The 26,743-nt window shown below is 40.4% G+C and overlaps 1 protein-coding gene and 2 long non-coding RNA genes across 6 annotated transcripts in view; 2 read left to right on the top strand and 1 right to left on the bottom strand.

Annotated features, from left to right (window-relative positions):
• NRG3 (neuregulin 3) overlaps positions 1-11,152 on the top strand; it is a 406,747-nt gene extending 395,595 nt beyond the window's left edge. For all 3 annotated transcript variants that reach the window (XM_067000739.1, XM_067000738.1, XM_067000737.1), the window contains one exon: positions 1,204-11,152. In XM_067000739.1, coding sequence (XP_066856840.1) covers positions 1,204-1,711 — 508 coding nt within the window. In that variant the 3' untranslated portion in view covers positions 1,712-11,152. The remainder of the gene's footprint in view (positions 1-1,203) is intronic.
• Positions 10,179-15,396, bottom strand: LOC136791278 (uncharacterized). The gene is made up of 3 exons (XR_010832911.1): positions 11,956-15,396; positions 11,549-11,781; positions 10,179-10,317 (listed from the first exon to the last, which is right to left on the bottom strand). It is a non-coding gene; the product is annotated as an uncharacterized lncRNA (long non-coding RNA).
• The window catches only part of LOC125184106 (uncharacterized), a 324,641-nt gene continuing 311,599 nt past the window's right edge, over positions 13,702-26,743 (top strand). For both annotated transcript variants that reach the window (XR_010832907.1, XR_010832908.1), the window contains exon 1: positions 13,702-13,810. This is a non-coding gene — a long non-coding RNA (uncharacterized lncRNA). The remainder of the gene's footprint in view (positions 13,811-26,743) is intronic.

Here is a 26,743-nt window from a genome sequence, read left to right as displayed (position 1 = left end):
CTTTCTGCTAATGCCAAAAGAAGCAAGGCACATGTGAATAGGATATCCCTGGGGGAAGTCCAGCAGGTTTAAGCAACATTCAGAAAAATATGCTTGATGTACAAATTCAAACATCTGCCTGATGTTAGATCCAGATGTTGCTTTCCTTGACCAAGGATACAACATGTTAGATTTCATCATTACCTTGCCCTACTAAATAGTGATATGATCTCAAAACTGATGATACATAAAATATGATCCAGTGAGGAGGTGATGTCTATGGTTCTTGGTAATCATGACTAGTAGAAATACTCTTACAGCACTGGATTTCTACTCGTACTTCTGAATTGGAAACATCTTTTTTTTGGTATTGTTTCCTTTAGCATACTTTTCATTTCTGGCTTTTTACGTATTTCTTATAAATGAAAACATTTTCTGATACGACTAATGAATGTGGCTGTGAAGCAAAATGGAAATGTCGATGAAAATTCACCAAAGTTGCCTCACCATAAAAGAAATCATACTATGACATGTGTTAATGGAGGATAAATGATTTTTCTTTAAATAAAGGTGAATAACATTTTCCAGGGCACAATGATTTCCAGATGAGACTTAAGAAACCAAATCATATCAACATAGGCAGTATGGGTGATTGAAAAGAACGGCACATTTTTCAGAGGTACAATGCACTTAGATGCTCTGAGTGTTTGAAGGGGACCGCATGTGGTTCCATGCAAATAAAGAGACCAACCGGATTTTGTTTAAAGTTCTTTTTGTTCTGCATCTTTTTACATGTTTTCCTGAAACAGTGATTTGACATTGAGAATTTTGATGTTCAAGAAAGCATCAGTCCGTTTCCCCGGTTATGAATGAAGGAATGGGATTTCAAAATTGATTTGAAAAATAGTAATGATAATAATAATACAGTGTAACTCATGCAAGCATTTAAAAAGCAATTGTCATTATTCTCATGTACTGGTGGGGAAAATGGGACAGAGAGAAAAGCAGTGGTTTGCCACAGGCAATAAAAGCCAGGTCTCCAGAGCCTGCTGTTTTCCCCAGGGCCGTACTAGCACTAAGTGCTCCTAGTGTGAAGAAAAAAAAAAAAAAAAAAAAAAAAGGCATGTATCTTTCCAGCACAGCTCGCTGACTCTCATACAACATTCCTCTGGGTCACATCTGGCTGCCCAATGTGCAACATAACCTTTTTATTATTCTTTTCAGGTATTCATCCAGTGGTTTAAAAACTCCTCAGAATACTTCAATAAATATGCAACTGCCTTCAAGAGAAACAACCCCTTATTTTAATAACGTGGATCAGAAGGACTTGGTCGGATATTCATCTTCAAGGGCCAACTCAGTTCCCATCATCCCGTCTGTGGGCTTGGACGAAGCCTGCATGCAAATGCAAAATGTTTCTGAAGTAACAGGCATCAAATGGTGCAAAAACTCCTATTCAGCTGAACTTGTCAATGTGAGTTCCCCAGTCAGTAATTGTCTTATAGCAGAACAACACGAAGTAAAAATATTGCTAGAAACTGTGCAGGAGCAGATTCGGATTCTGACCGACGCGAGGAGGTCAGAGGACTACGAACTGGCAAGTGTAGAAGCAGAGAGCAGCGTGAGTGAAAACACAGCGTTTCTGCCCATGAGCCCCATGGCCAAGTCAGAACGAGAGGCACAATTTGTCTTAAAAAGTGAAACACAAAGAGACTCAGTATTGACCAAGTGACTTTGTGTGGGGGTTGTGGGAGGGGAAACAAGAGATCTGTGCATTTGATGCTTTGCTAAACAGGAAAGGAGGAAAATAAATACAAATTATTTATATGCATTAATTTAAGAGCATCTACTTAGAAGAAACCAAATAGTCAATCGCCCTCATATCATAGTGTTTTTTAACAAAATATTTTTTTAAGGGAAAGAAAAGTTCCAGGAGGGATAAGGCGTACATCAGGTGCTTTCTAGGCAGGATTATACATACAATTTCAGTTACAGAGCATTTTAACACTGTCCTGTTTGGCTGTCAGAAGGCTTCGGCTATGCATCCTTTTTTCAGTAAAGGCCAAGACCTTTCTTAGGTTCATTTCTGGTTTCAGGGCAGTGCTGCAGCGCGTGCTGGCAGGGGCGCAGGTCCCGTAACCCCAGCACAGGCCTGGTCCCCTCTCCCCCTCTCCTCTTGGCTCCAGGTTCATCCCGAGAGAGCAAACACACAAACAGCTACTTCTCGGCACCAACCGTGGAGTGACCACCAGTCCCTAACTGAGCTAAACTCTCTACCTTACTTGAGTATGTCAGTCAGCTTAAGAAAGTCATTGGAAACGTCTAGGAGCTTCGGGTCAGGCCAAGCGTGGAGTGGGATTGGGGCCTCTGGAGATGCAGTGGCGAGGAGTCCGTGGCTGCCCTGTCTTCTTCTGAGCTTTGCCTATCAGAGCTGCCTCGGTGGAGGAAGAGGAAGAACAAGAGAAACAAAGTGCAAAAGTGTGCGCTGCGGCAGGTTGGGTTGGTTTCTTTTGTAAGAGCGGGAATGTAAACTCCATTGTTCTTACCAACCCCTGAACATTTCTAAATTGTTATACTTCAGAGGCATTTGTAAGCTCTCAAGGAGCACTTCCGAGTGTGTGTGTATTTTTTTTACCTTATTTTTTATTATGGGTTGTTCAGAGATGCATCAGGGAGGTCCAGTATGATCGAAGGCCAGCCGGTAAGTGTCCATGCTGCCCTAATTTGCTCCCGCTTTCAGTTCTTCAGTCACTTTAATTAATTGTGGCCTAGGCTTGTGAACTTTAAAGCTCCAGTCCTGCAGATGGTACGGTATGGGCAGACCCGTGATCATGCACACAGCTGATTCTGATGGGGCTATACATGAGCAGATGGTTTCCACCAAATCAGTCCCTGCCAGGGATCAAGGCCTTAGAGAAGAAATGTCGTTTCCTGGTTGCAGTATCCCAATTGCATTATAACCGTTTTTTGCATTTGCTTTCTTTTGAGTCCCTCTTCTCCCCAGTAAACTGTAACATAATATGCCAATAACACCATGAATTGGGTTCAGTGTCCCACACATTGCAGTTTTTATTAGTATTAAAATATCTGCTTATTTGTGGAGAAAAAGAAAATGAACTATAATAAATAATTACCAAATAGCCTTCCCTGGTTAATGTCAGAAGATTGATTTTAAAACAATTACAGTATATACAGAATGTATTAAAATATTCCTTTGCAGCAAATTGTTAAATTTATTAGATGTGCCCCAGACTTTCCAGTTCACAAGTCTCAAGATTTCCCAAAATAGCACAATTGATCACACAGTGCTGTTGTATGTTTAGTCAGAATAAAGCAATATTTTAACCTCTGTCAAGTAAATTTCAAAAAGAAATGCTGAAGGTGTATGTCATTTATTTTGTGCCTAGTTAGGGCATTAAAAAAAATCCTATTCACAGGTCTTCATTCAGCAAGTCTTATTTTGGGTTTCTTTTGTTTTATTTTGGTTTGGTTGTTGTTTGTTTGTTTTGTTTATGTGTGTTTGTGCTTTTTTGTGTTTTTTTTTTTTTTTAAGATAAAAGTTGATGAAATTGTCTTGTTTACAAAACTTTCTATGGCTGTAATCTTTGCTGTGTGTTTTCAATAAAAGTGTATTTGAGGGCAAACTATGCTTTATGCCCCAGGGTGGAGCATGCTTCATTCAGACTCCCTTCCTCAAAGCTACAGAGCTTTTCTTGTAGCAGTAAGATGAGACTTTAGGCTGGGATCGGTTTCTCCATGACATATTTCTGCACTATGTGGTGGCTGGGCACAATCTCACTGGGCATGAGCTGAGCTGCCTGCAGTCAGCATGGCACCAAGCCCACACCAAATAAACCCTCTGAAAGACGAGGTGTGTTAGGTGGGGCTCAATTTCACATCAGTACGTTTGTGTGACTTTTCTGGTAGCTGTTTGCATCTTGCCAGCTCAGAACATGAGCGAAGTGAGCTTGCATCTGCCCAAAAGCCCTGTACAGATACCTGCAATTTACAAAATGGCTACTGTGTAAAGCTCTGAGTCAATAATCTGTGAAGCGTGCTCACAATTAGATAATTGTTCACCATTAACTTCTTCAAGAGATGGTCTCTCTGCAGCAAAGTGCAGAATCCTGCCCAAATAGCTGTTTCAATGCTAAATCTTTTCAATCCAACTGTAAGGCCTACCTGCTCTCAAATCCTAGCAAACTGTGCTCTCTCACCTTTGGCAATGTATTGGAAACACACTGCAAGATTTCTGTTGAAGAAAGAACTATATCATAAGCAATGCCTTTATTGAGAGAATGTGTTCACTCAGCACCCCCAAAAGACCCAGAAGGAGGCCAAGAGCAATGTATTTAAGACAATAAAATGTTTGATTGAATGACAGATGAAGATCTGAAATGGTGAGGATATCTTCAGTTCATGTTAGAGATGCGATCTTGTATTCAGCAAAGGATGTGTGACTGTTATATGTTAACTGTTCTATTCAGTTTTCAGCATGTTTGAATAGAGAGACGTTAATATTAACCATATGACAGACTAGCGTATTATTTGTTAAGAGTATCATTTCAGATCCTGTTGAAACTGTCATGCTTTACAGAGGAAAAGAAAAAGGTTTTCAAACATCTAAATAGGTAGCCTTGATGTGAAGTGTGTTTCTCTAATGCAACTGTTTTCCCCCATGGACCCTCCTACTTTACAGTGAATGGGACAACATTTTCTCTGAGGTCTGCCAATTAGTTTCGTAGAGGGCACAAAAGATTCCTTAAAGTTGCACTGAAACAGCTGAAATGGTAGGCCAAATTTTGCTTTACTTCTGAACCTTATGGTCCCATTGAACTCAGCAGATCAGAGGGGATGTATCAGTGCGAAACGTAGTTTATTCCTAAAATTGCATCTGTTCCTAGCCTTGGAAACAGACTGTAATCTGCCTAAAAGAGGCTCTGAACTCCGTCGTTTACCTGTAACATAATTAAAAATTATATCTGACCTATGAAGTTCAAGTGTAGTCTAGTGTGAAAATTCACACACACAGTGCTACACTCGAGTAAACCGCGAGAACAGCTAATTAAATGGAGATGAACTTTCTCTGAACTGAGCAGATGAAGCCTGCATCTATTCAGTGTAATGCTGGGGAGCAGAATTATGAGAGCAATGTTTTGATTTTTTCTTTTTCTTCAAAACAGTCCAAAATAACCCTAAAAAGCAGTCGAACAATCCCAACATTTGAAGTAGGAAATGTGGGTGAGTATGGGCACATCTCATGTCATCAGACACTGAAAAACTCTTCAGTACATCCGTATTACCCAAAGCTGAAATGTTTTAATTCTTGAAGGATCACATTTAGGTAAACAAACATACCAGTGAAGAAAGCGCTTCAACATGCTTTTGGTATCTAGTCACCTAGCCAAGCTCTCAGCTGCTGTACTCAGTGCTGATATATTAATGATATATTAGTCATCTCCCAAGTCTCTCCTACTCAATGTCCAGTTTAGTGTCATGAAGCTTAGTAGCCTATCACAAGATGCAGGGACTTCTACATAGATTTATGGAGCTATCCTCATTCTGCATATGAAAATCAGACTCATATCAGTGTGCAAACATCCTCACTACATGCAGTACAAGGTTTGTTGGCCAAGTGCTTGGCTTGCCACATCGATCCTCTTATAGGGGCTGAATACCATTGACTGGGCCCCAATAGGAATGAACTTAGCACCACTTAAATGTAGCTAATTCTAATGTTATTCATCAAAATCCTCTGAAGAACCTGGTTTAAATTTGGAAAAAAAAAAAAAAAAAAAGAAAAAAAGAATGAGACTATATCATGTATATGATCAAGCGTGTACTAGCTCCTGAATCAAAATGTTCGACCAGATAATCAGATAATTCATATCTACTTCTCATGTAGGGAGGAAAAAAAAATTGGATTCCTCTTCCCAATCCATCCCCAGATTCCTTCAGTCTAATTTTGAACGTTACTTGAGCTCTTAAAAAGGAGTTATGAAAATTAATACCAAAGAGGAACTCTTTCAGAGTCCTAGCTGCAGCAAATGAAATTAAAGCTTGAAGAAGCAGACCCAGAATAAAAACTGTTTTTGAAAAGGGCATAAATATCAATTGCCTTTCAATAAAATACAATTTCCCTGTAAACTGTATTTCCCTTGGGAAACCAATGAGTTTATATGAGTGATTTGTTATCTTGGCATGAATTTAAAATGTTCATCTTCAAGCAGATTGGGAAAAAGCAAATATTTAGTATAGATTTTTCAGCTTTAAAAAACAAAGATCAATTCATAGAGTAATATAGTTCTTTATCTTGCTGAAAACATAAGGGGATGCACACTTTTTTCTTTTTGTGCTGTGTTATTACTGCAAAATGACAGCAAGCTCCCTTTGTTTTGATGTCTACCCACATGAAAACAACTGGGACACTCGCTTTTCAGGTTTTAGTCATGGCACCTCCAAATCACCATTATCAAACAGGATTTTTGTATTTTAAGTAACAAAGTTCACGCATGAGATAAAAATGACACAGCTATTACAGCAGTAAACTTATTCATGAGATGTTCTTCATTTTTATTACACAGCAGTTAGTGGATTGGGCCACAGAGATTGGTAGTTTCTTGTAAGAAATATGGTCACGGAGCGCATCGCTGGCAGTGGGAAGCCAACACTGAGCCCAGAGCCGGGGAAACCTGCAGTGGGGGAGGAAGCAGTCGTCCCCAGTGCATGCTGTGCAGTGTAAAGGGGCTTTCATCTCAACAGTAAAAACCCATATACCGGTTTATCTGTTGAAACTGCCAAAAAAAACTTACATTAATTTATTAACAACCATGTTAGTAATACTTGATGAAAGGAAAAGGGGCAGAAATTCCCAAATTGTTAGTAATTTTATTGTTCACTTGAACAAAGGTAATAATGTTTTGATTTGTTATTATTACAGCACCATTTTCAACATCTTCAATAGGGACAGGATGATCATGGTACACTGACAGGATGCACTCGGCCTTATTTCCTTGAAAGGATTTAGCAGCATCCTCTTTAGTCAGCAGTCGTATAAAAGGGGAGTGATTTCCCAGGACCCCATGTGGCTGTTCTTGTGAAACTTTTCCCTGATATAAAAATAAACAGCAGAACAACCTACAGGTTTTTGTTTGTTTTTCTTTTTCTATGAGGGGACAATTATAGGTATAATGAAGAGCTTTTTACTGATGACTGAAGAATGTAAATAAAGTATAGGACCTAATGTATGTAAGTGGCATGGAAATTCTCTATTTGTACTACAGGTTTTAGTCATATATTTGAAAAGTAATACATTCTCTAACACTGCCAGGAGCAGACCTACATGCAATTTGTATTTATTTTTCCTTAACACTGACATTGGGCTGTACCACATCACTGTAGTGACTCGGTATCTTGTCCTTTTTCATTGCTCTTGCATTGCAAGGCCCACTTCTGTGCTGTCTCGTAGCTTCAGATGTCACTGAATTTACAGTATTCAGCATCTTTATTCACGTTCATTTTACTTTATCATTGGAATCAAGACTAGAATTTACAGCCTAATTTCTGGGACAGTAGGGACAGCTACCAAGTAAATTTAAGGCCTAAAACCTTTAAAATTCTATACATGTCCATTTGCATGCTTTAAGTAGCCCTTGCAGGAGAAGTTTCCCTCGAGAGAGGATTTGTGCAGGCTGTGCTGCAGGGTGCTTCCCTGCCCTTCCTTCACGATTACCAGCTCCCAGCATTTCCAGTCACCAAGTCAGCGATCCTCTTCAGGTTTCTTTGTCCATACATTAACTCCCACTGCTTGTGTGCATATGATACAAAGTACTGCCACTTGTCTGACCTGGATATTCAGGTGGCCAAAGGTGAACATAAAGAACAGCCACAGGTCAGGCAGAGACAGCGGTTCCCTTTTCCCAGTAGGCTCCATGATAAATCCTTTTTTTTAGTTTCAAGTCCTCTGGTGTTTTCCCATGAATTAACACCTCGACCACCTGCATGTTGTTGCCTATGAAGGATGAATGGCTTGGCAGTAGGAGTAGTGGTCAGCACTTGTTCTGGGACGGTTAGCAGTGCAAGCAGGACCAGAAGTCTCTGATCCCTGCAGAGTACCAAAAACCATCTGAAGTGAAGCTTTCTGCCTCTGATTCACACTAAAATGTCTCCAAAGGTTAAGGTCCCTAGCGTGCACTACATTGAATAACATAATACAAACAATGCCAAAGCTTATAAAACAATCAAAAGAGTTACATGGCAAACATTGTTTTAAGTACATCTCGTTTTGATGTGGATGGAATAAGCTCTTAGTTGTGTAAATATTTGGAAAGTAAGAATACAAATAACAGTACAAGAATACAACAAAATGCAAATAATAATTAATATGCCAAAAGGTCTAAAATAGGTAGGGAGCTTCGCTGGCTATGGCACAGCTTTTTCCACAGGAGAGAAGGAATGGATTTTGAGTCATGCTAGGACACAACATCTGAGAAGCTTACCTCAGTTTCATTTCTCTCTGAGATCTCTCACATGTAAGTGAAATTTTAGTCATCTGCACTAGATCACTTTTTTTTAGTAAGTGATTTACAAATTCTGGAATCCTTTTCAAGTGCTGAATTTTGGAGGTTTCTGAGGATTTGGCTCATGGTTTGAACTGAGCTGTTACTCACAATTTAGCTGGAGCAATCCAAGCAGAAATGCCTCTGTCCATAAGGATAATTTCTGAACAGCATTAAAGCAGTTTGATTCCAGCTAACTTCATTTTTTATACTTCATTGCATGTTCTCCTTGATTATTGCATAGGTGAAGCTGCTTCCAAACTCTTCTTAGAGTTGTCATCATAGATCAGGTTTTAGCAAAGTAGCTGGTTCTGATCATTTAGTTTCAGTTCTGACCTTGGTCTGAAGTGTTCCTGTTACAGAACAGAGCTGGGTCTTGCAGTCCAAAATTATGTATGTGTACAAGCAAAAATCTCCATCTTATTCTGCAGCAACTGTTTGCATTAGAATCCAAGCATGGATGGTGTGAGAGGGCTGCCACGTTGATCTTCTCATATTATTGGTTTTGTTTATATTTTAAATATAAATTCTATGCTGTTTCTCTTTATTTTATATAGTGAAACAGTGAAGGTAAAGTCAGCCTGTCTGCATTTTCATCTCAGCTAACTATGGCAGCTTTTCTTCCAAAGCCGCTCAGGAGACTAACTCTTTGAAATTCTGACCTCAGAGAGAATTGATACCCCAGCAGGTGAGGATTATTCTGAGCAGGTTTTGTATGTGTGTATGATTATCTAGGCTTTCTTTCATCTTAATAAACTTACTTTCTTCCAAGTAAAACACTAAAAAAAAATTAAAACATTATAAACAGTGAAGCAAAGCTAAGGCAAGAGATGTTCTCTGCCTTCTCTGCAGAGGGTACAGGGGCTTAAGTAAGGGATCACTACCAGAAACCTTTCTGTTAGTATGATAATATTTTCACATGTTGTTAATGCCAAAATGGCTCTGTAGGGTTTGGTCACATACATTTGCAGATTGTGCCATGCATGTAAACTGGTAGCCTGTTCTAAATTGTCGGTGGTCTGTAGCATCTCAGAATGGACTTTCCCATTAGCTATCCTCACTAAGGACAGCATGCAACTTGCAGTTCGGTTTCATTTGACTAATGGGCATTTCTGGTGAATAGGCAGCAGTGACACCCTATTGCTGGGTGTCACACAAAGCCCCACATTGCTTGCTGGCAAGACAATCCTCCCCTCAGTCTTGTCGGCAGTGCTCTGTGCTGAGACCAGAGCATGCCCGCATCCTGCAGGTTTGACCCCTTGGTCAGGCAAGGAGTGAACACCACATTTCACAGTAGAGGAGGTTTCCTAAGTTAAATGTGAGCATCTGTCCCAGGACTGAAATAAAAGGGTGACTTGGGAAAAAAAATACAAATCATAGTCCTTTAAAAAAGTCTCCTCTGTTACCCTATACAGACTGACCACAAAGTTGGGGTTTCATTTCAGTTTCTCCACTAAGGAGTCTTGTGTCCACATTAATGTAAAACCATTTGTAGGCAGCTTCAGAGAATAACACATCACTCTGCAAACACCAGTGCTCTAAGGAGGTACTATAGCTGCTGGGCAACTTTCCATCCTTGTGGGTAGGATCCGCGTCGCAGCACTTTGTCTTCCTTAATTAGCTCACAGAACAGCCGGCGGTGCCCTGCACTGCTCTCCCACCGTCTGCAGATGCAATCCTGGGCAACTGGCCGTACTGAAAGCACTTAGAAATGGAATGAAGGTAACGGAGACATGGTTTGCTGTTCTCTGTGAATATCCAGCTTGGATAGTTGGAATAACTGCAAGGGAAGAATTGCCTTTGCAACTCATGTGCCTGATTTATTGGTTAAATTGCTTTTCAGTCCTCGCCATTTAGCTAAGAAGGACATTAAGATGTCCAAAAATAAACGTGGAGTGATTGGTTCCCAGAACTAGTTTTAATAGTCACAAATACAGTATTTCAGACTTTTTACTGAGCACTAACCAAGTAGAGTCAATCAAGCTTCATTTAAATAGATTGTTTTCTATTCTGGAGTTATACTTGATTTCATACTTTCTTCTACTGACCACCATATCACATAAAATTATGTTTACATTAAAACTGATCTGTAGATACACATGAAACAGCACCTAACATGTAGACATGAAATCTGAGCATTCCTAATGCGTAGGATGAGTCTTGTGAAACCTTTTTAGCAGCTGAAAGTCTTGAACCATTCACTGAAATAAGACAACTAAAATACCAGCAAAATTGATTCTGCTGTCAATAAAATCACTAATAAACACTGGACTTGGATTTGGGGCTGGTGAATAATATATAAATATATACGTAACACCACATACACAAACTTTTTTTAGAACACAAAAATGAATGCTCCAACTTAAAGTTTCTTCATCTAAATAGCTGGGGAGAGTACCACTTAACCACATAGCCTAAACACATTGACAAAGGGGAAAAAGCTGTCTATTTTCAACTGTGTTTATTTTTTCACTGGTAAGAATAAAAAGAAAAGAAATATAATCATAGTGCCTATGACAAAGATCATGTTTCAAGGAGTGTGCAATGTGTACCATTATTATTTTGACTGCAAATGGAAGCCACTTTTAAACTGACTGTGGTTCAAAGGAAATAACCTTAGAAAAACTGTCATGCAGCATTCCAGGAAATGTTTTGGTTTGGTATGTTTGGCCTCCGTTTTTGTGGAGCTGTACATTCCTGTCCATGGTTTTAAAGGATATAAAAAAAAAAAAAAAAAAAAGAACTGATTTCAGAATCAATCTGTATTTTGACTCGTTTTTATACTTGCAATGCCCATATGAGTGAGCAAAGCTGAACAGCATCATTTTCCCACTTAGTGTCACAAATGAGTTCTATTGTGTGTGTTATTGAATTCAGCCCTTTTTTCTTACCAAAGCAGTGTTCTCCTACCATCACCAGTGATCACTTCTCTCCAAGCAGAATTTTTGCTTGAAAGAAAAGCCACAAAGAGGGACAAGACTAATCTGTCTGAAAATGAAAGCTTTCCTCACCTCAGCCTCGATGCTGGGAGGACCGGCTGGGATTTGCTGGAGTTGGAGACAGGGAGGCGCAAGGGTCTCTCACATGTGAGCACCCACAGGGCACATGCATGAAAAGCTCAGGTCTTCTGCTATTTAAGTCAATTTTTCCAGTCTCACCTACAAGCCTCTCAGTTTTAGGCACTCAGACTGAAGCAGGTAGAATGGCTGAAGTATCAAAACAACACATTGACAAGGGGAATCACCTGAGAAAGGAGGCAGAGACAGCAATGCCTTTAGTTCTGGACTGTGAGGGGAAAAAAAAGCATAAATTCTTTGCTAAATGACTTCCCATCTTAACACAATGAAACAGATCTAGGCAACGTCACTAATGTTTCTTACAGGAAAAAGAAAAGAGGGAGAACTTTAAAACAACTTACATTTCAAAAGCAGAAGGTGAAGATCTCCAGCCAGGTCTGCAGAAGAGCAGCAGGAGTGGAACCACAAACTGTTCATCCCTCCTTGGTCAGCCAGCGCCTGGGACTCCAGGTTCAAACCTCCAGAAACTTCCCAAAATGGTGGCCAGCACTGTCCCCCTGGCTGAGGCATGCGGTGTCCCCACAGTGGCCATGGGGATGTGGCAAAATGTCAGTGTCACCCATCAAACCCAGACGGGTTACCATGCTGTGGTGGGTGGCACCTCCTGGGGTTCCATGTTTTGTGGACAGCTGCGTTTTGGGGTGGCATTTTCACACACAGCCCTGGCAGTATGGGCTGGACTGCTTGGTGCCAAGCATATTAACTGTCCAAAACCCAAAGGAACTTCATGACTTCCTCCAAAAACATCCCTCTGATAGCCCCAGGGCAAAGCCTGGAGCTGCCTTGATCCCTGCAGCTGCTGGCTCCCCTCACAATGCACTGAACACCCAAAATCCCACTGAGAGCCCATAGGAATCACAGAATCAGCAGGGTTGGAAGGGACCTCTGAAGATCATCGCGCTGAGCAAGATCACCTAGAGCACGTTGCGCAGGATGGCATCCAGGCAGGTTTTGAATATCTCCAGAGGAGACTGCACAACCTCTGGGTAACCTGTTCCAGTGCTCTGTCACCCTCACAGTAAAGAAGTGCCCTCTCATATAGAGCCAGAACCTCCTGTGCTTCAGTTTGTGCCCGTTGCCTCATCCTGTCACTGGGCACAACTGAAAAGAGACCAACTCCATCCCCTCAACACCCTCCCCTCAGATATTTATACATATTGATGAGGTCTCCCCTCAGTCTCCTCTTTTCCAGGCTAAACAGGCCCAGCTCTCTCAGCCTGTCCTCGTACAACAGGTGCTCCAGTCCTCTCATCATCTTTGTAGACCTCCTCTGAGCTTGCTCCAGGATCTCCATGTCCCTCTTGTACTGGGGAGCCCAGAACTGGTCACAGTACTCCAGGTGTGGCCTCACCAGGGCTGAGTAGAGGGGCAGTTGAACTTCATGAGGTTCCTCTCGGCCTAGCCCTCCAGCCTGTCGAGGTCCCTCAGAATGGCAGCACAGCCCTCTGAGGTATCAGCCTCCCCTCCCAGCTTTGTGTCGTCAGAAGGGAGAGCCCAGGGTTGGGGACAGCGCACTGCAGGCCCGCGTGTCAGGGGGACACCAGGCCCTGTCACAGTTCTCTGCCACTCGGGCTTTCTTCGTGCCCCACTGCATAGCTCCCAGCCACTGCCTTGAAGAGCCCTGCTTTCCTAGCTAGCTCTTAGGCTTTTCCTTTTTTTAAAAAATGTGTCTCAGTGTATCTGTCTGAATCTGTCACTTGGCCTCTTCTAATGCATGTTTTTTGCTTGAAATCTGTATTTAAGGGTGTTGGTTCAAGTGCTTTTGAACACACCAACTTACAAAACGGCAGGAAAATGCTCTGCTTGCAAAGTCCCATTTCCACAAGCAGAGGTGCTCTGAAGAGCATGATGTTGTAACCCATTAGTCTAATAACACTTTTTTCCTATGTCAGAGGGCTAAGGAGAGGGTTGGGGTGGGAAAATAACACTGCCCAAGGTAAAGATCCTACCCCAACACACATGCTTGGCCTGACAGAGAGGATAACTGTCACAGACAACCAATACCCTTCAGTAAGATGAAGCTGTTCACCTGGTTGTGCTGTCACAGCTGATGTCACTAAGGACACCCTTTATCTTCCCACCAGCAGCTACAAGTTCAGGTTTTTCCTTGTGTGCCTGTGTTGTAAGGTCTGTTTGCTGTGGCAGAGAGGGGCAGCTCTAAAGGTATCTTCTGGTGGCAGAAGGCTTGTTTCTGAAGTGAGTAATTTCTGATGTTTTTTGTTAGGAAAAAAAAAACTTGTGGTTTTTATCTTTTTTTTTCCTCCCTTCAGTGAATCCGGTTATCTTCCCTCTTTCTTTACAACCTTTTTTTTTTCTTCCTACTCCTCCTTCTGTACTGGATATTTTCTCTAATAGTTATTTTACATGTTCTGTAGCATAGTAACTAGATTTATTACACTGAGCAGGGATTAAGGTGTTAGAGAACAACGGTCTTATAGCTTTATCTCTCACTATTCAGAGTGAAAGCCTTAGCTGATCATTTCAGAAATGTACCTACTTGGTAAGAGAGTCTCCTTTGTTTTCCTTTCACCCAAGGGTAAATTGCAAGTTTCTTGTCTGCTGCTTTCTAAAATTGAAAAATCTGAGGCTTATTTAGAGTATATGCCACAATAGGCACTGCAAGCAGTCAGGCCATCCAATAAAGCAGTCTACATCCAGAGAGTCTATACTAACTTTCAAGGGTGTAACTTAAATTGTAAGAAATATAAATGTAATAGGAGTGGCTCATAAAATTCCCATTAAGAGTCATGCATGATACTTGCTTAAAATTTCATATGATTATGGAATTCATATCCACATTTGTGGATGTTAAAGATGCATTAATTATGACTGCTTTCTGAAGCAAGGCTACAGCAAGTACTACACAGCTTCAGAAACTTCCCATGGCAATCTGCATCCTAATAATTCGCACCACTCTACTTAGGTAGTCATCTGCAGAACAACAGCATTCTTCAAACAATTTAAATCCTTTAATTCATACTCTTTGCAGATCCATAGCAAGCTGGTAAAAATGATGGCAATTACTTCTCAAGCGATGTTTACAGTTATAGCTACTGCTAATGTTAAACACTGCAGTTACTTGCCAGCAAAATGCTTCTAGAAACATCATTGGTACCATGTAAAATAAGAATGTTTTATTGTAAGTATCTTTTTCTGCCAGGACTTGGTAAGAGTATGCACACAGACCTCAAGTGAAGTGCTTGGTTACTTGAAAAATATGTCGTTGTTCCCCCCAACACAACTGTGGAAGCAAGGATAATTGTGAGCCTCCTTTGTTTCAGAGGTGGCACTTCTCCTTAAAATGAAGGTGTACTTACTTAGTAATATTTAAAATATTGTGTTTATGTCTCTGGATGCTTTCCTTGAGTGGAAGAGTTTGTCTTTCAGTGCATTGAGACAAATTATAGGTGGGCAGGCAGCAGCAGAACAACCAGTCATGAAACTCTGATTTTACTCTTTTCTGGTGAGCTTGTGGCTTTTTTGTTTTTCACTGTTGTTCACAAGCACTGTTACAGCGGGATTTACGCAGGCACGAAGACATGAGAAGGGCTGATGATTCAGGAGGCTCTCGCTGTTCACAGCAAAGGAACAGTAGAGGATGCCAAGGCCTGAGGGAAGTGCAGGCCTCACCTAAGCGCACGACAGGCCTCAGGAGATCTGTGGGATGGGAATTAATAAGAACTTAAAGAGTAAACTCCTGGTAAACCCCCTACAGTATTCAGATGGAAATAAGCCAGTTAGATCCAGGTCAGTATGGGAGAATTGCTTGGAAAATGAGGTGAGGGAAATCTACTCTGAAAATAGGACTTTGTTTTCCTTCTTGGCAATCATCTGCCAGGGAAAACGTTGGCTATAAATAGAAACTTTGTGCAGCGTAATTACATAAAAACAAAAACAGAGAGGTGTTTGCAGAAAGAGCTGTGATGTGCAGGTCAGAACAGCTGGGCACCAAATGTGTAGCTCCTCACTAATCGGCCTGATGAGTGGTTTGGGCTAGGTGTGGTGGATTAAGTAGATTGACTACTCCATTTTAAATGTGGTGTTCTCCAGGAGAGCTGATTGCTTTGTAAGGAACCAGAGTGCCTAGAAGAGTTGTGAGGTTTGAAAGCTTTTAGCTGTCCTATTTTTTTCAGAAATCAGACTGGAGAAAGGTAAAGTGGGGTTAACAGTGAAAACCTAAAACTTTTTAGAACTAGTTTCCTACCGCCTGGGATGGTGGATAACCATGCCAATTAGATTTGGTATCACAGACGTGCATGTGCCTGTTTTGCTCCGATCCCTCTTGCTTGTAATGGTCTCTTCTGACTATTTCTCTTTTCATTCAGAAAATTCTCTGATACAGTGGACTTGGAGTGGGGGGGGGGGGGGGGGGGGGGGTTGAGGGTAGAAGGAATAAAGCTTCTCTCCAGCAGCTAATATAACACCCTACTACTATTTCCCCATGCTTCCCTTTGGTATCTTATATAAAATCTCCAGCTGACCTTCTCAGAGTTTCTTCTGCCTCATGCTGTAGTTTTCTGTGTCACACTTGATAGCAGCAAGCTATTCTTCTAAAAATAGTGTTGCTATTCTAGACTGTGACTTACACCAGGGATAACAAAAATGAGTTATTTAACACTCTTGTTTAAAAAAAAAAAAATGTTATGGTGTTGGCCAAGTCTCCAGGAACTGTGGAGAGCATGAAGTTGGCCCTGCTCACGAGAAGACTGTGCTGTGTGGAGGTGTCTCTGCAGGGGTGACAGGAGCTTTGCAGGGACCTTCCACCTTCCTGGGAGATGCCAGGGCATGGGGACTTGCCTGCTGACTTTGTGAAGGCACTTGTTTGACCTTCAACAATAGGAACACTTTCTCCTTGAGCCGCTACTATTCAGGGAGCTGATGTTGTAGTAGTAATATACTAAGGGAAAATTTTATGGCAAACTGCAGTTTATGGATGTCAGTTGTCCTGCTTACAACCAGCAGTGTAAAGAATATGAAGCTGATGAAGAGCACAACAGCTGACCAAAGTGGATGGGAACAGACTGGTTCAGGTGCCATACAAGCACTACATCTAGTGAGAAATGAGGGGAAGGAAGATCTTGCCTCTGTTTGATCTGTGCTTGCTCAGTGCTTTTTTTGAAAGCACTGCAGAGAGTAAGTGCTTTTTGGTTGCTGCTTTAAGTCTGTATTTTACCCATTGGGTATAACAGTTTCTTGACTGAACCTCCACAGGGTATGCCTTGCTTTGGGAGATTTCTATGTTTGAATTGAAGAGCATTTACGGATTTATTAGCGGTAACTTACATCTTTGGCTGGTCTACATTTACAGTAACTTTATTTCAAATCAAACGAACCTTTTATTCCTATCTAGTTAATTGAGCCAATATAGATTAAGTTCTCTAACACAGCTTTTCCCCTCTATGAATTTGATGAATTAGAAAGCTATCACTAATTATTATTACTATACTGGACTATTAATTTTGTTTCCTCAAGAAGTTACTATTTTTATGTGGCTACAATAGCCTGAAGTAATTACAACCTTAGTGTTACTTGAGGCCATGTGGTTTAATGCTCTACTGCTGAAATTTACTACTACTACTAATGTCTTCAAAATACTGGGAAGGAATAACAGTGCAGAAAGGCAATCTCAATAAGCACAACCAGGACAATAGCTGAGGATACCCTAATGCACCAGTATTTTTAACCTATATAATGACACCAAGGTAATTGCATGCCTATTGAAGAAGAAGAAAGGGGTATGGTATAGGTTTCTTTCGATGCTAAAGACGATAAGCCATTTGCTTTATCTGGTTGATGAAAGAAAAATTAGATGATGGATGACTTAGTACAATTTTGAAATTAGTGGGACTGCCCAGAGTCCAAAATTCACAAAGTCAAAGGCTGACTTTTTCTTATTCCTATTAGAATGATAAGATGTTGAATCGCTATTGTGTGTAAGAAGTGGTGTTAGTGAAGGATGAGAACGGTCACGGAAATACTTGCCTATAGTCTAATAACTTAGGTGGATAAAAGTCTACCTCATGCCACATGAGTGGGGGAAATAGAAATCCCTTTCTCGGTTCTTCCTATCTGGGGAAGAAGATGCCATACCTGAAGCATTTTTTCATGAAAGATTATGGCATGAAGCCAAACAATAGAGAACTTCATGATTTATGGGTTAAATATCACTTTAATCAAGGAGATGCCTTAAGTAGCCAGTTTAATCATTGTCATCAACTTCATCAGGGTGATTGAAATCATCATTACTTTAGCAACTGATTATCGAGAGCTGGATGTGGTCTTTCCTCTAATGCTGAAACTGCTCATTAGAAAAGTGTCAGAGGTCTCTGACAGTACCTGTGCATAATCTGCCCTGGCATTTTTGCCAAGTTCTGCTGGAGCATGTGGATTTTTTCTTCGATCAAACTTTGCTTAGTGTAGTTCAAATTAATTATTTTTTGTATTACAAATACCTATCTATATATGCACAGAACTTCTGATATAAGTATAGAAATCTGATTTCTTCTCAGGCTTTGTAACTGGTGGCAAAAACATTATTTAAACACAGTTGAAATACATGTTTATTTCACTTGTCTCCAGGGCAAGTCTCAAGCTGTAGTGGTGTTGAGAGTAAAAGGAGGTGGAAGATCAGGCCACTTGCTCTCCTTGTGTTTGTCTCTGAGTACAGAGTCTCACTTCCACTTGCAGATACTCAAATTTTGAGTAAAAGCTTGAAATCTTGCCCAAGAAGACCAAACTTTCTGTTGAAATTATCGGATTTTGAGGGACTGCTGCTTAACTGAAGTTCTTCTGGTAGAGGCAGCAAAGCACAGAACCCAAAATGCAGTAAGTGGCAAAGCTGAAAAACCTGTGTGCTTTCAGGAATGCAAAGATGCTGATTATAGTTTGGCAACTACACGATATCCTAGATTTAAAACAGATTTAAAAGGAAGAGATGGAAATTCCTGAATGAGAACAAAAACAAGACTTAAATCTAAACAAAGCCACATCCCAAAGCAATATATGCCTCAGTGGACAGGCTGATGATCGTTTGTGGTCAGACAGCAAACCAGTGTGCCATGAGATCAACAAAATGATGGTCAATGTGGAAGTTGTGTGTGAAGTTCCCCATCTGGTATAAGAAGATAAATTGATTAACATGATATACTGCTGGGTTATTTGAGGCAGATAACCGAAAGCTTCCTATTTTTTCCCCAAAGTAACTTGGAATGGACCATCAGATACAAATAAGAGCAGAGTTATAAGAAGATTTGAGAAGCATAAAAATGGGTTTGAGGAGCAACTAAGATAACCATAACCTATATAGCAAGTTAGCTGTAGAGATGATGAATCCAGACAGCCAGGGGCATTGGGGAGCTAGGGTTTCTGTAGAATGAAAGATACACAATTATGCCTGGTTAAGTGAAAAGGCTTCTCTTGCTCTGGCTTCATCTATTTTTTTTAAATATATGAAAAGTTCTGGGAGTCCTATTTTGGTTAACTTTAGGGTATGAACAAAGAATTGATGAAAGATGCAGGTACTGGAAGCCAGACTGGTAAACTGAAAGTCTGCTGAATCATCCAGGTTTTGCTTTGGGTTTTTGATGGAATTAGCTGTTCTGCCAAGAAAAACAAAACCCAAACAAGAATTGTCCGAAAATTTGCACGCGTAGAGGGAAATCAAGCAGAACTTAGCTGTCTGTGAGAGAGGTTTGAAGATCTGTAATCCAAGCATGGTGACTTCTGGCACAAGTGATAAGCCTCGTCTGTCTTCAGATGGAGACTGGGGAAAGGAAGCCAAGGATGTTTTTGTCATTTTGTAGCAACCACCATGGGAAAGGCAATCGCTCCAGGCGGGAGCCTTCCCAAAGAAGAAGCAAATACAACTAATGAGAAGGGCCCCTAGCAATGCAGAAATAGTTACGCAGAGGGACCAGGGTTTTTAATTTAGTTTCAGAATGTATGGAGAAACATGAGTTTGAAACTAAAGAAAACATTTAATTATCTTTATGGTTTGCAAAGTGAATTTAATGTGTTGGACTGAGGAAAAATTGACACAGAAGAATTGACAAATGTGAGAGAAGCAAGGATAAAGGATTTAGAAGGGTTCCTGGACTAGGGAAAAAGAAATGTCTCCCTGCTTTACTTAACATACTGGAAAACATGTTTTGTTGTCTTTAAATACATGAGAGACTGCTTGGGACTTTAAGTGACATGTACTGATTTAACAGCCTTAATCTCTTCTCATTTGGGGGTAGGAATATTGATGTCACTCCTGCTTTGCAATGGATGCATGCAATGTGCTTTCTAAGGTTTGTGGTGCAAGCATTTCTCCTTGCCCTTCTTTATCCCTGCAAGATCACCCTGTAATGCTCCCCCTGCCCCATCCCTGCAAAGAGGGGAAAAACAAAAACCACAAAATCCCCAAGGCTGTGTTGCAATGCCTGCTAGCACCCCTGTGAGGCTGTGCTGTGTGTACCTTGTACTTTGGTCCCAGGGTGACCCTGCTGCTACAACAGCTGCTTCTATGGCTGCCAGCAGCGCTGCTCTTGCAGTACACTACTGTGAATCAGGTTTCTTACTGCTCATGTGTAAGAGAGCTTGAACCAAGCTTCCATTTCATTCTTTGGGCAGATGATCTTCAGTGTAAGTGTTCCTGCTCTAGCTGCTCTTTAAAAATGCATGCTGAAATCTTATTTTTATTTTTCTGTATTAGCAACTGTGGTTTGTGGTTTTTTTTTTTTTAAGACCTTACCTTTGCTTCTTACCCTGCAAGTGGTCTTCCTGACAGACACCCCCTTCCTTTCCACTGTGATGTAGCTGCCTGCGCTGCTTAGAAGGAGCAAGTATCAAACCACCATGAGAGCAGACTGGGAGTGCCAAAAGTGGCAATGAAACATCTGACTGCTGCTGGTGGCATGTCAGCAGTAAATAATCCTGTGTGTGTTCTAATGGCCACTGCCAGCTCTGGCAGCGTGAGCTCTGCTACCACCCACGGTGGTGGTTGTGCGGCCATAGGATCAACACAGTGGTCATCCCAGATGATGTGGATGGGTACCCATGTCCTCCATGCATGTGCATTGCTAAAACAGGGACAACAAGGGATTTTACTATAGGTCTAAGAGGTTCACAGCTCTTAATTCTCTTTCAATTAGTAATAATGCAATATGTTCCCAAATTAGTGGTCATGGACAGAATTGAGCAAGACAAATACAGGACAGGTCAGCTCACTTTCAAGTATGATATACAGCTTTCTAAGCAGACAGTGTGTGGGTACAAAAATACTACTGTGCTTGTTCATATTTTCACAACACATTTCCTTCTAGACATCTTATTACTATTATCTGTTTTAGTTGATCTAATTTTGTGGTCAAAATGAGCCAGATGGAAAGGGATGTGCTATTCCCTAGCATGTTCTAAACTGCATCAGTCCAGTGTTAGTGTCAGCACAAATAGCTAAAGCTGGAATCATAAACACTTGCTGTATCTAACACAAATGGTACAGCTCAGCCTATTAATGGAGTGGGCACGTATTAACCTCCCACCAACATGGCAGAGTTTCAGAAAGTTCATGCATATGCTGCCTTGCTGACACTTTAAAATTAAGAGTATATACTTCTCTAGGTTGCTGCAGAAAGAAATGGTGCATTTTTTTAAATATTGTAGATGTTGATGACTGAAATGTCTGTAAGCAAAGATACTGTTAATATGAATATTGTATTTATCCTCCTTCCTCCCAAAGAATTGGGGGTCCTGAAGACACATGAACAACCTTACAACAAACATTGAAGTGATTTAATTAAGCAACTGCTAAGATACAGAAGGCTAGGAAATGATCTGATTTTGGTCTTTTTTTTTAACATCATTCATACTAAGTGGTTCCATCTTAGATGTGTAAATACCTTTTAAATAAATTATGCTTTTCTCTAAGGAAAGATAAGTCTATCCAGGAGTTTCAGAAAACAGGTATGAGAGGGGCACCAGGAAGCCATAGTAACAACAACTCTTCTGTCACTTTGAATGGGTATTAAACTTTTCTTTAAAGCTTGTGTAATTTCCCTGGGCAGCCTCTTCCATTCATTTCAAATTCTAATCCTGTCCTGCACTGCTGCAAGCGAAGAAAATTACTTCATTTGGTTTCTTCACTGTTAGCATGCAGAGTAGAGTGCTCTTTCCCGCTTTGCCTGCAGCTCTGTGAGTGTTTGAAGACTTCTCCAAGTCTCATCTCTGCCCCCCTCAGTCTGGGATGCCTCCATCTCCCCAGAGGTGTTGCTCTGGAGCTGTCTCATGGCTCCCTTTGGTCAAGGAAGACTTCTATGGTGACAGTCTGTGTGTATCTTAAGAGCATATTGCCATGGATACCCAACAAAAGTTATTACAAACTACTCTATGTGGAATTCATATTTTCAATTAATGTCTCCTGTGGGAGTTTCAGTTCAGAAATGGTGGTATTCACCCCGTTTTTAATGTGGTCATTGCTGGTCAGCTTGTCACGCTGATCAATTTGTTAGACATTTGAAATGCTTAAGGGTCTTCACAATCTTAGTATGATAAAATGGAGTTCTGAGAAACAATTATTCATCTCAGGTTACTTAATGTGTATTATAGGTTGAAGACGACCTAGTAAATGCAAAAAACAAGGTTTTCCTAGCTAAAGTAGCCTTAGGGAAAATCAGGAACAGCAACCATGAAAGACTTACAATTGACTTAGGAATAGTCTAAGCAGGCTTATGGTTCACCAGTGACATGTTATATATTTGAGATGTTACTCAATACATATATGTGCTTCCCTACTGGCAATTGGAAAGAATGACTGCTCGTATTGTGACCACACCATGAATGGATATGAACATGCTAGCCTCCTTTGCCTCAGCAGGAAATCAATGAGTCATGCTGCTGAAAATCTTATGTCCAGTTAATGGTCAAAACAACAAAGGTAGCGTGCCCATCTGACACAAACTCTGCTGAAAAACTGAGACAAGCTTTGGGTTACTTATCCCAGCTGACACTGAAGTTTTCAATTTTCTCTGCAGTAGTTAATAGAAAGTTAACATTTGCTAGTGGATTGTTCAAGGCTTTTAAATATCATCTTTTGGTCTCCACACAGAGCTGAGCACTTGTACGGCCTCAAATAGTTTGAGGTTTTTCAAAGCATGAGCATATCATAGTGTCAGGGATGTTTTTACCCCATTAAATGTGTTAAATTTCTTATCAGATATATACTGCTTTTGCTTCCCATTTTTATGTAGTTTGGTTGTATAGGTCTCTCCTGATTTCCTCTAAACACTTGCAGTAACCAAAAACTGATGAAGATGTTACTTTTTCCCAAGAAATACAAACCAGTGTTAGCTTTGCAGTATATATGGACTTCTCATAGGACTGCGAGGAGACATCATGCAGTGAAATACTGCAGCTCAGGTATAGAAGCAAACAAGTTATGTCTCAGACTGCAGGGGAGTTTTGCAGACAGAGTGATGAAGTTACTAAAACTGCCAGAGATCTACAGCTTTGGTTTGCACAGCTCAAGTTCCTCCCACCCCCATCTCTCCTTTTAGGAAGCTCTCTATCCAGAGGGTAGTGGTTAGTGCCTGCTGGGAAAATTGCACAAGAGGAGCTTGGATATCAAGAGAAGTAAAATCACTGGGGAGAAAAAGGGACATGGGGGGAAAAAGAAGAGAGTAAACATCCATGCAAAAGTTTATACGCAGAAGAAAAAGTAGTCTATTTTCTGCAATAGTGAACTCATTTCAGCAGTTTGGCAGATGATAGTCACAAGTTTTCTTAGAGAATGTAGTAGGAAAGGGGTATTAGGAGTGGTAGTAATGTTATAATTCTTAACTAAACCTTACTGCATTCTATTTCACTTTCAAATTTTCATCTCTTTAAGGGTGATTTGCAATTCAGACTTACTATTCATGCTTAAGTTGTCACTTATGCATATAATTTATATGGTTACTAACAGAAATTGAACTTGGAGACGATGTCATTATTTTTAAGAAAGCCCTGGTAAAAGGGTTTTTTTTTTTTTTTTTTTTTACTTTCTCAAATACTGTTGACTGGGGTCAGAATTCAAGCTGGAATATCAGGTGTATTAGATAAAATTTTAGAGCCAAGCTCTTCTTTGGTGATTACAACGCTGTCAAGATACAGATATCTTGGTCGGTGTTTTTCCTCTGGACTGAAAGCTGAAGAAAACAAAAGGGGTAAATGGACTGCTAGATGTGCTTAAAGTCTTTTACGTACCTGTGCGTAGTTATTTAGAGTCATTAATTAAACAGGGATATGTGAGAAGTGGACTAAATTCAAGCACAGTTTATTTCACTTCTATTTAGCTGTTGGTCATCACTCTTCTAAATATGAGTCTCTGCCTTTTGTCCTCATAGTGCTGAGATAAAATCTACAGCATTTTCTTTGGGGAGGGGAGGAATAGGAAATCAAATGTACGATTGTTAATTTTTGACATTCTAATATTTAATACTGGCAGGCTTCCACATGAAAGCAAGCTATAGGTTGAAGGGGTGTTTGTTTTTCAGTTTTAAGAAGTTTCTTAATTATCTTGCCAGCCCACCACTAGAATTTGTGCTTGACTGTAGCTTTCTGGTATGACTGCGTTTTCCTGTACCCATTCTTAACTAGGTTTTGCAAATCTACTACACTTGGAAGTACTTGGAAAGGTTTGATGCAATGTGCCCTAACACTGCTACAATTAGCCCAGTGTGTCCAGTTAAGCCAGAGTAAATAGAGCAAAACATTTTAGCTATGAATGATAAGGTGGGTGGGAAATTGGTTGGACTATTGAGCTTGAAGGGCCATGATCAGTGGCAGAAATTATTATACAAGTGGAAAAACAACTTTGATTTTGCTGGCTCAAAAAGAATGACCTGTATCACTCCAAGCGAGAGAATTGCTGTCAGTAGTGTAAGGCAAATGACAGATGAACAGTCTGAGCCTAGCCAGCCCGCGGTGGGGTGCCTGTACTGCCACTAGCTGTTGGTATGGATGTTGGTATAAAGCAGAGTTAAAAAGGATATCCTGAGAGAAGCTACTTAAGACAACTGAAGGTATTTCATAATAGAGGCAAAGTATAGGGAACATCATATTTAAACTCTTATTTGCAACTGGATTAGCACAGTCTGAGTAATCTGCTGTGTCTAGGACTAAAGCAGACATGTACAAGAAAGGATGAATTGAAATGATACTCAGGTGGCCTCTTAGGCAAAGCTAATTTCATGTGATTTTTTTTCTGACTAATTCAGAACTGTGGACTTGAACGTGCTTCCCTCTGCCTTCAGTAATGTTTTTACAAAAAATGTATGTTGCAGTGTACTCCACAGAACTAAATCTAGAGGCAGTGAGACAGATCTGTTCAGTCAGTTCTGCATTGCTTTCTAATCACTGCACAAAGTTACACTTATAGGGAAAAACATTTTAAGGATTAAAGAACTTTGTTCTCTAGAGCTTTCTCCTCTGCACTGTCTCAGGAAATGCAGGATGCTGTTACTGTCCTACATCGTAATGCACTTCCCCAACAAGGTTTTCTGCTAAGCCATTATAAATATTTTGCGGAGCAGTTGACTTCACTGTCTCTTCTTTCCCCTGTGTATGTTTGTGTTTTATGGATTGTGTACAAATATGAGAAAGCATTAATAGGATTCTTCCTTTTTAAATTATATCTAACTTTGAAGACCAGTATTGTCTTTCAAACACTGCAGTAACAAAAATGCTGCTACTGGAGTTCCTGGCTAAACTGTGGCCGGCTGAGTTGGGGTGAAACAGTAAGGTGAGAATCGGGGGTTCTGCCTGCACACCACGCCATTGGAAGTGTACAGTTTGGTGGAGTGAGAGCTCACAGCTTGACGAGTTGTCTCAAGGGGTCATAGATATATCTTACTGGCTGAACACAGCTAACCCTAGCGGCTTATGAATCTCTGAATCAGCGTTGTACACCAGTGTGGTGACAAACTTCCCCATTGATTTGCATACCGATAATAAGCGATATGCCTTGCCAGCTATCTCAGTGCAACTGGACTTCAATATACAGAATGATGTTTATTATGTTTACATTAATGGCTTGCTAAAAAAACAACTAAAACTATACTAGTGCCTCTCAGGGCTGATATTTTTCTGACTTTTTTTTGTGAAAACAATGTTGTTTGGTATATATCAACTAAATGGAGAGGAAAAATCATCTGGGGAAACCTTGTCAGACTCTGGCTAGAGGCCAATTTCAAACATTTTATGAGTGCAAATTTGCTGCAGAGAATCAAAGAAACAGGAGGCAGAACATCCAGAAGCATAATAAATTAACCTATCTGAAATTCCATCAGGAGTGTCTGTATAGCAGGGGAAACAAAAAGACCAAGTTTGCTTTCCCTTAAAGCTTTTCTAGAGCATATCTTTCATGATGGGTAGCTGCAACTTCTGTACGTTCACTATGATCTTGAAAGATTCAGGATTTTGAAGGAGAAGATTTTGCTAAACAAAACTAAGATCAGGGTGCTACTTGCACTGACAGTTGTCAGTAAATACTCCACTGGGACACAAATTAAAGCACTACTTAGTGTGAGTAACAAAGCTAGCATTGGAAAGTGGGGAAGAAAAATGATGCTTGTTCTCTGACTATGTAAAAAAAAAAAAAAAAGCGCCAGACAGGGCAAAGGCAGAGTCCTTCCTCTCACAGCAAGCAGGGTGCTTGCACAGCAAATGCCGGGCTTAAAACGCTTGCGTTTATAGAGAGAGGCTCTTAGGTTATATATATAATATATTTATGCAAGAAAAATGAATAGCTTGGTAAAAGCTCCCTTTTTTTTTTTCCCTCCTTGTAGCAAATGTGTTTAGCAATAGGCTGATTTTGACTTCTAAAGGAATTTCTGTCAAATAAAACTATCAGGGAATATTACAAGTGAGCAGGTATCAAAGCTGTTTGTAGAAAATGGGCTTCAGAGTACTTGAGGAGGGAAGATGTTTAGTTGAGTTTCTTTCCGTGTCATGTTTCTTTTCTTTATGAATCTTCCAGCTGTGGTACTTGCTGTCTGTTTAAAAACAAGAATACTCCAGCAGTTTCTTTTCTAAAGAAGTCTATGGCAGCTGCATTGTACTTACTTTGTTTGCTTTTGTCTCTGGTTGAAAAGAAAGGCAGGAAAGTGAAAC

The sequence above is a fragment of the Anser cygnoides genome, chromosome 7 (assembly GCF_040182565.1).
Source record: "Anser cygnoides isolate HZ-2024a breed goose chromosome 7, Taihu_goose_T2T_genome, whole genome shotgun sequence".
Lineage (NCBI taxonomy): Eukaryota > Metazoa > Chordata > Aves > Anseriformes > Anatidae > Anser > Anser cygnoides.
The sequence above is the reverse complement of the archived record's forward strand: the minus strand, read 5'-3'. Positions and strand labels throughout refer to the sequence as shown.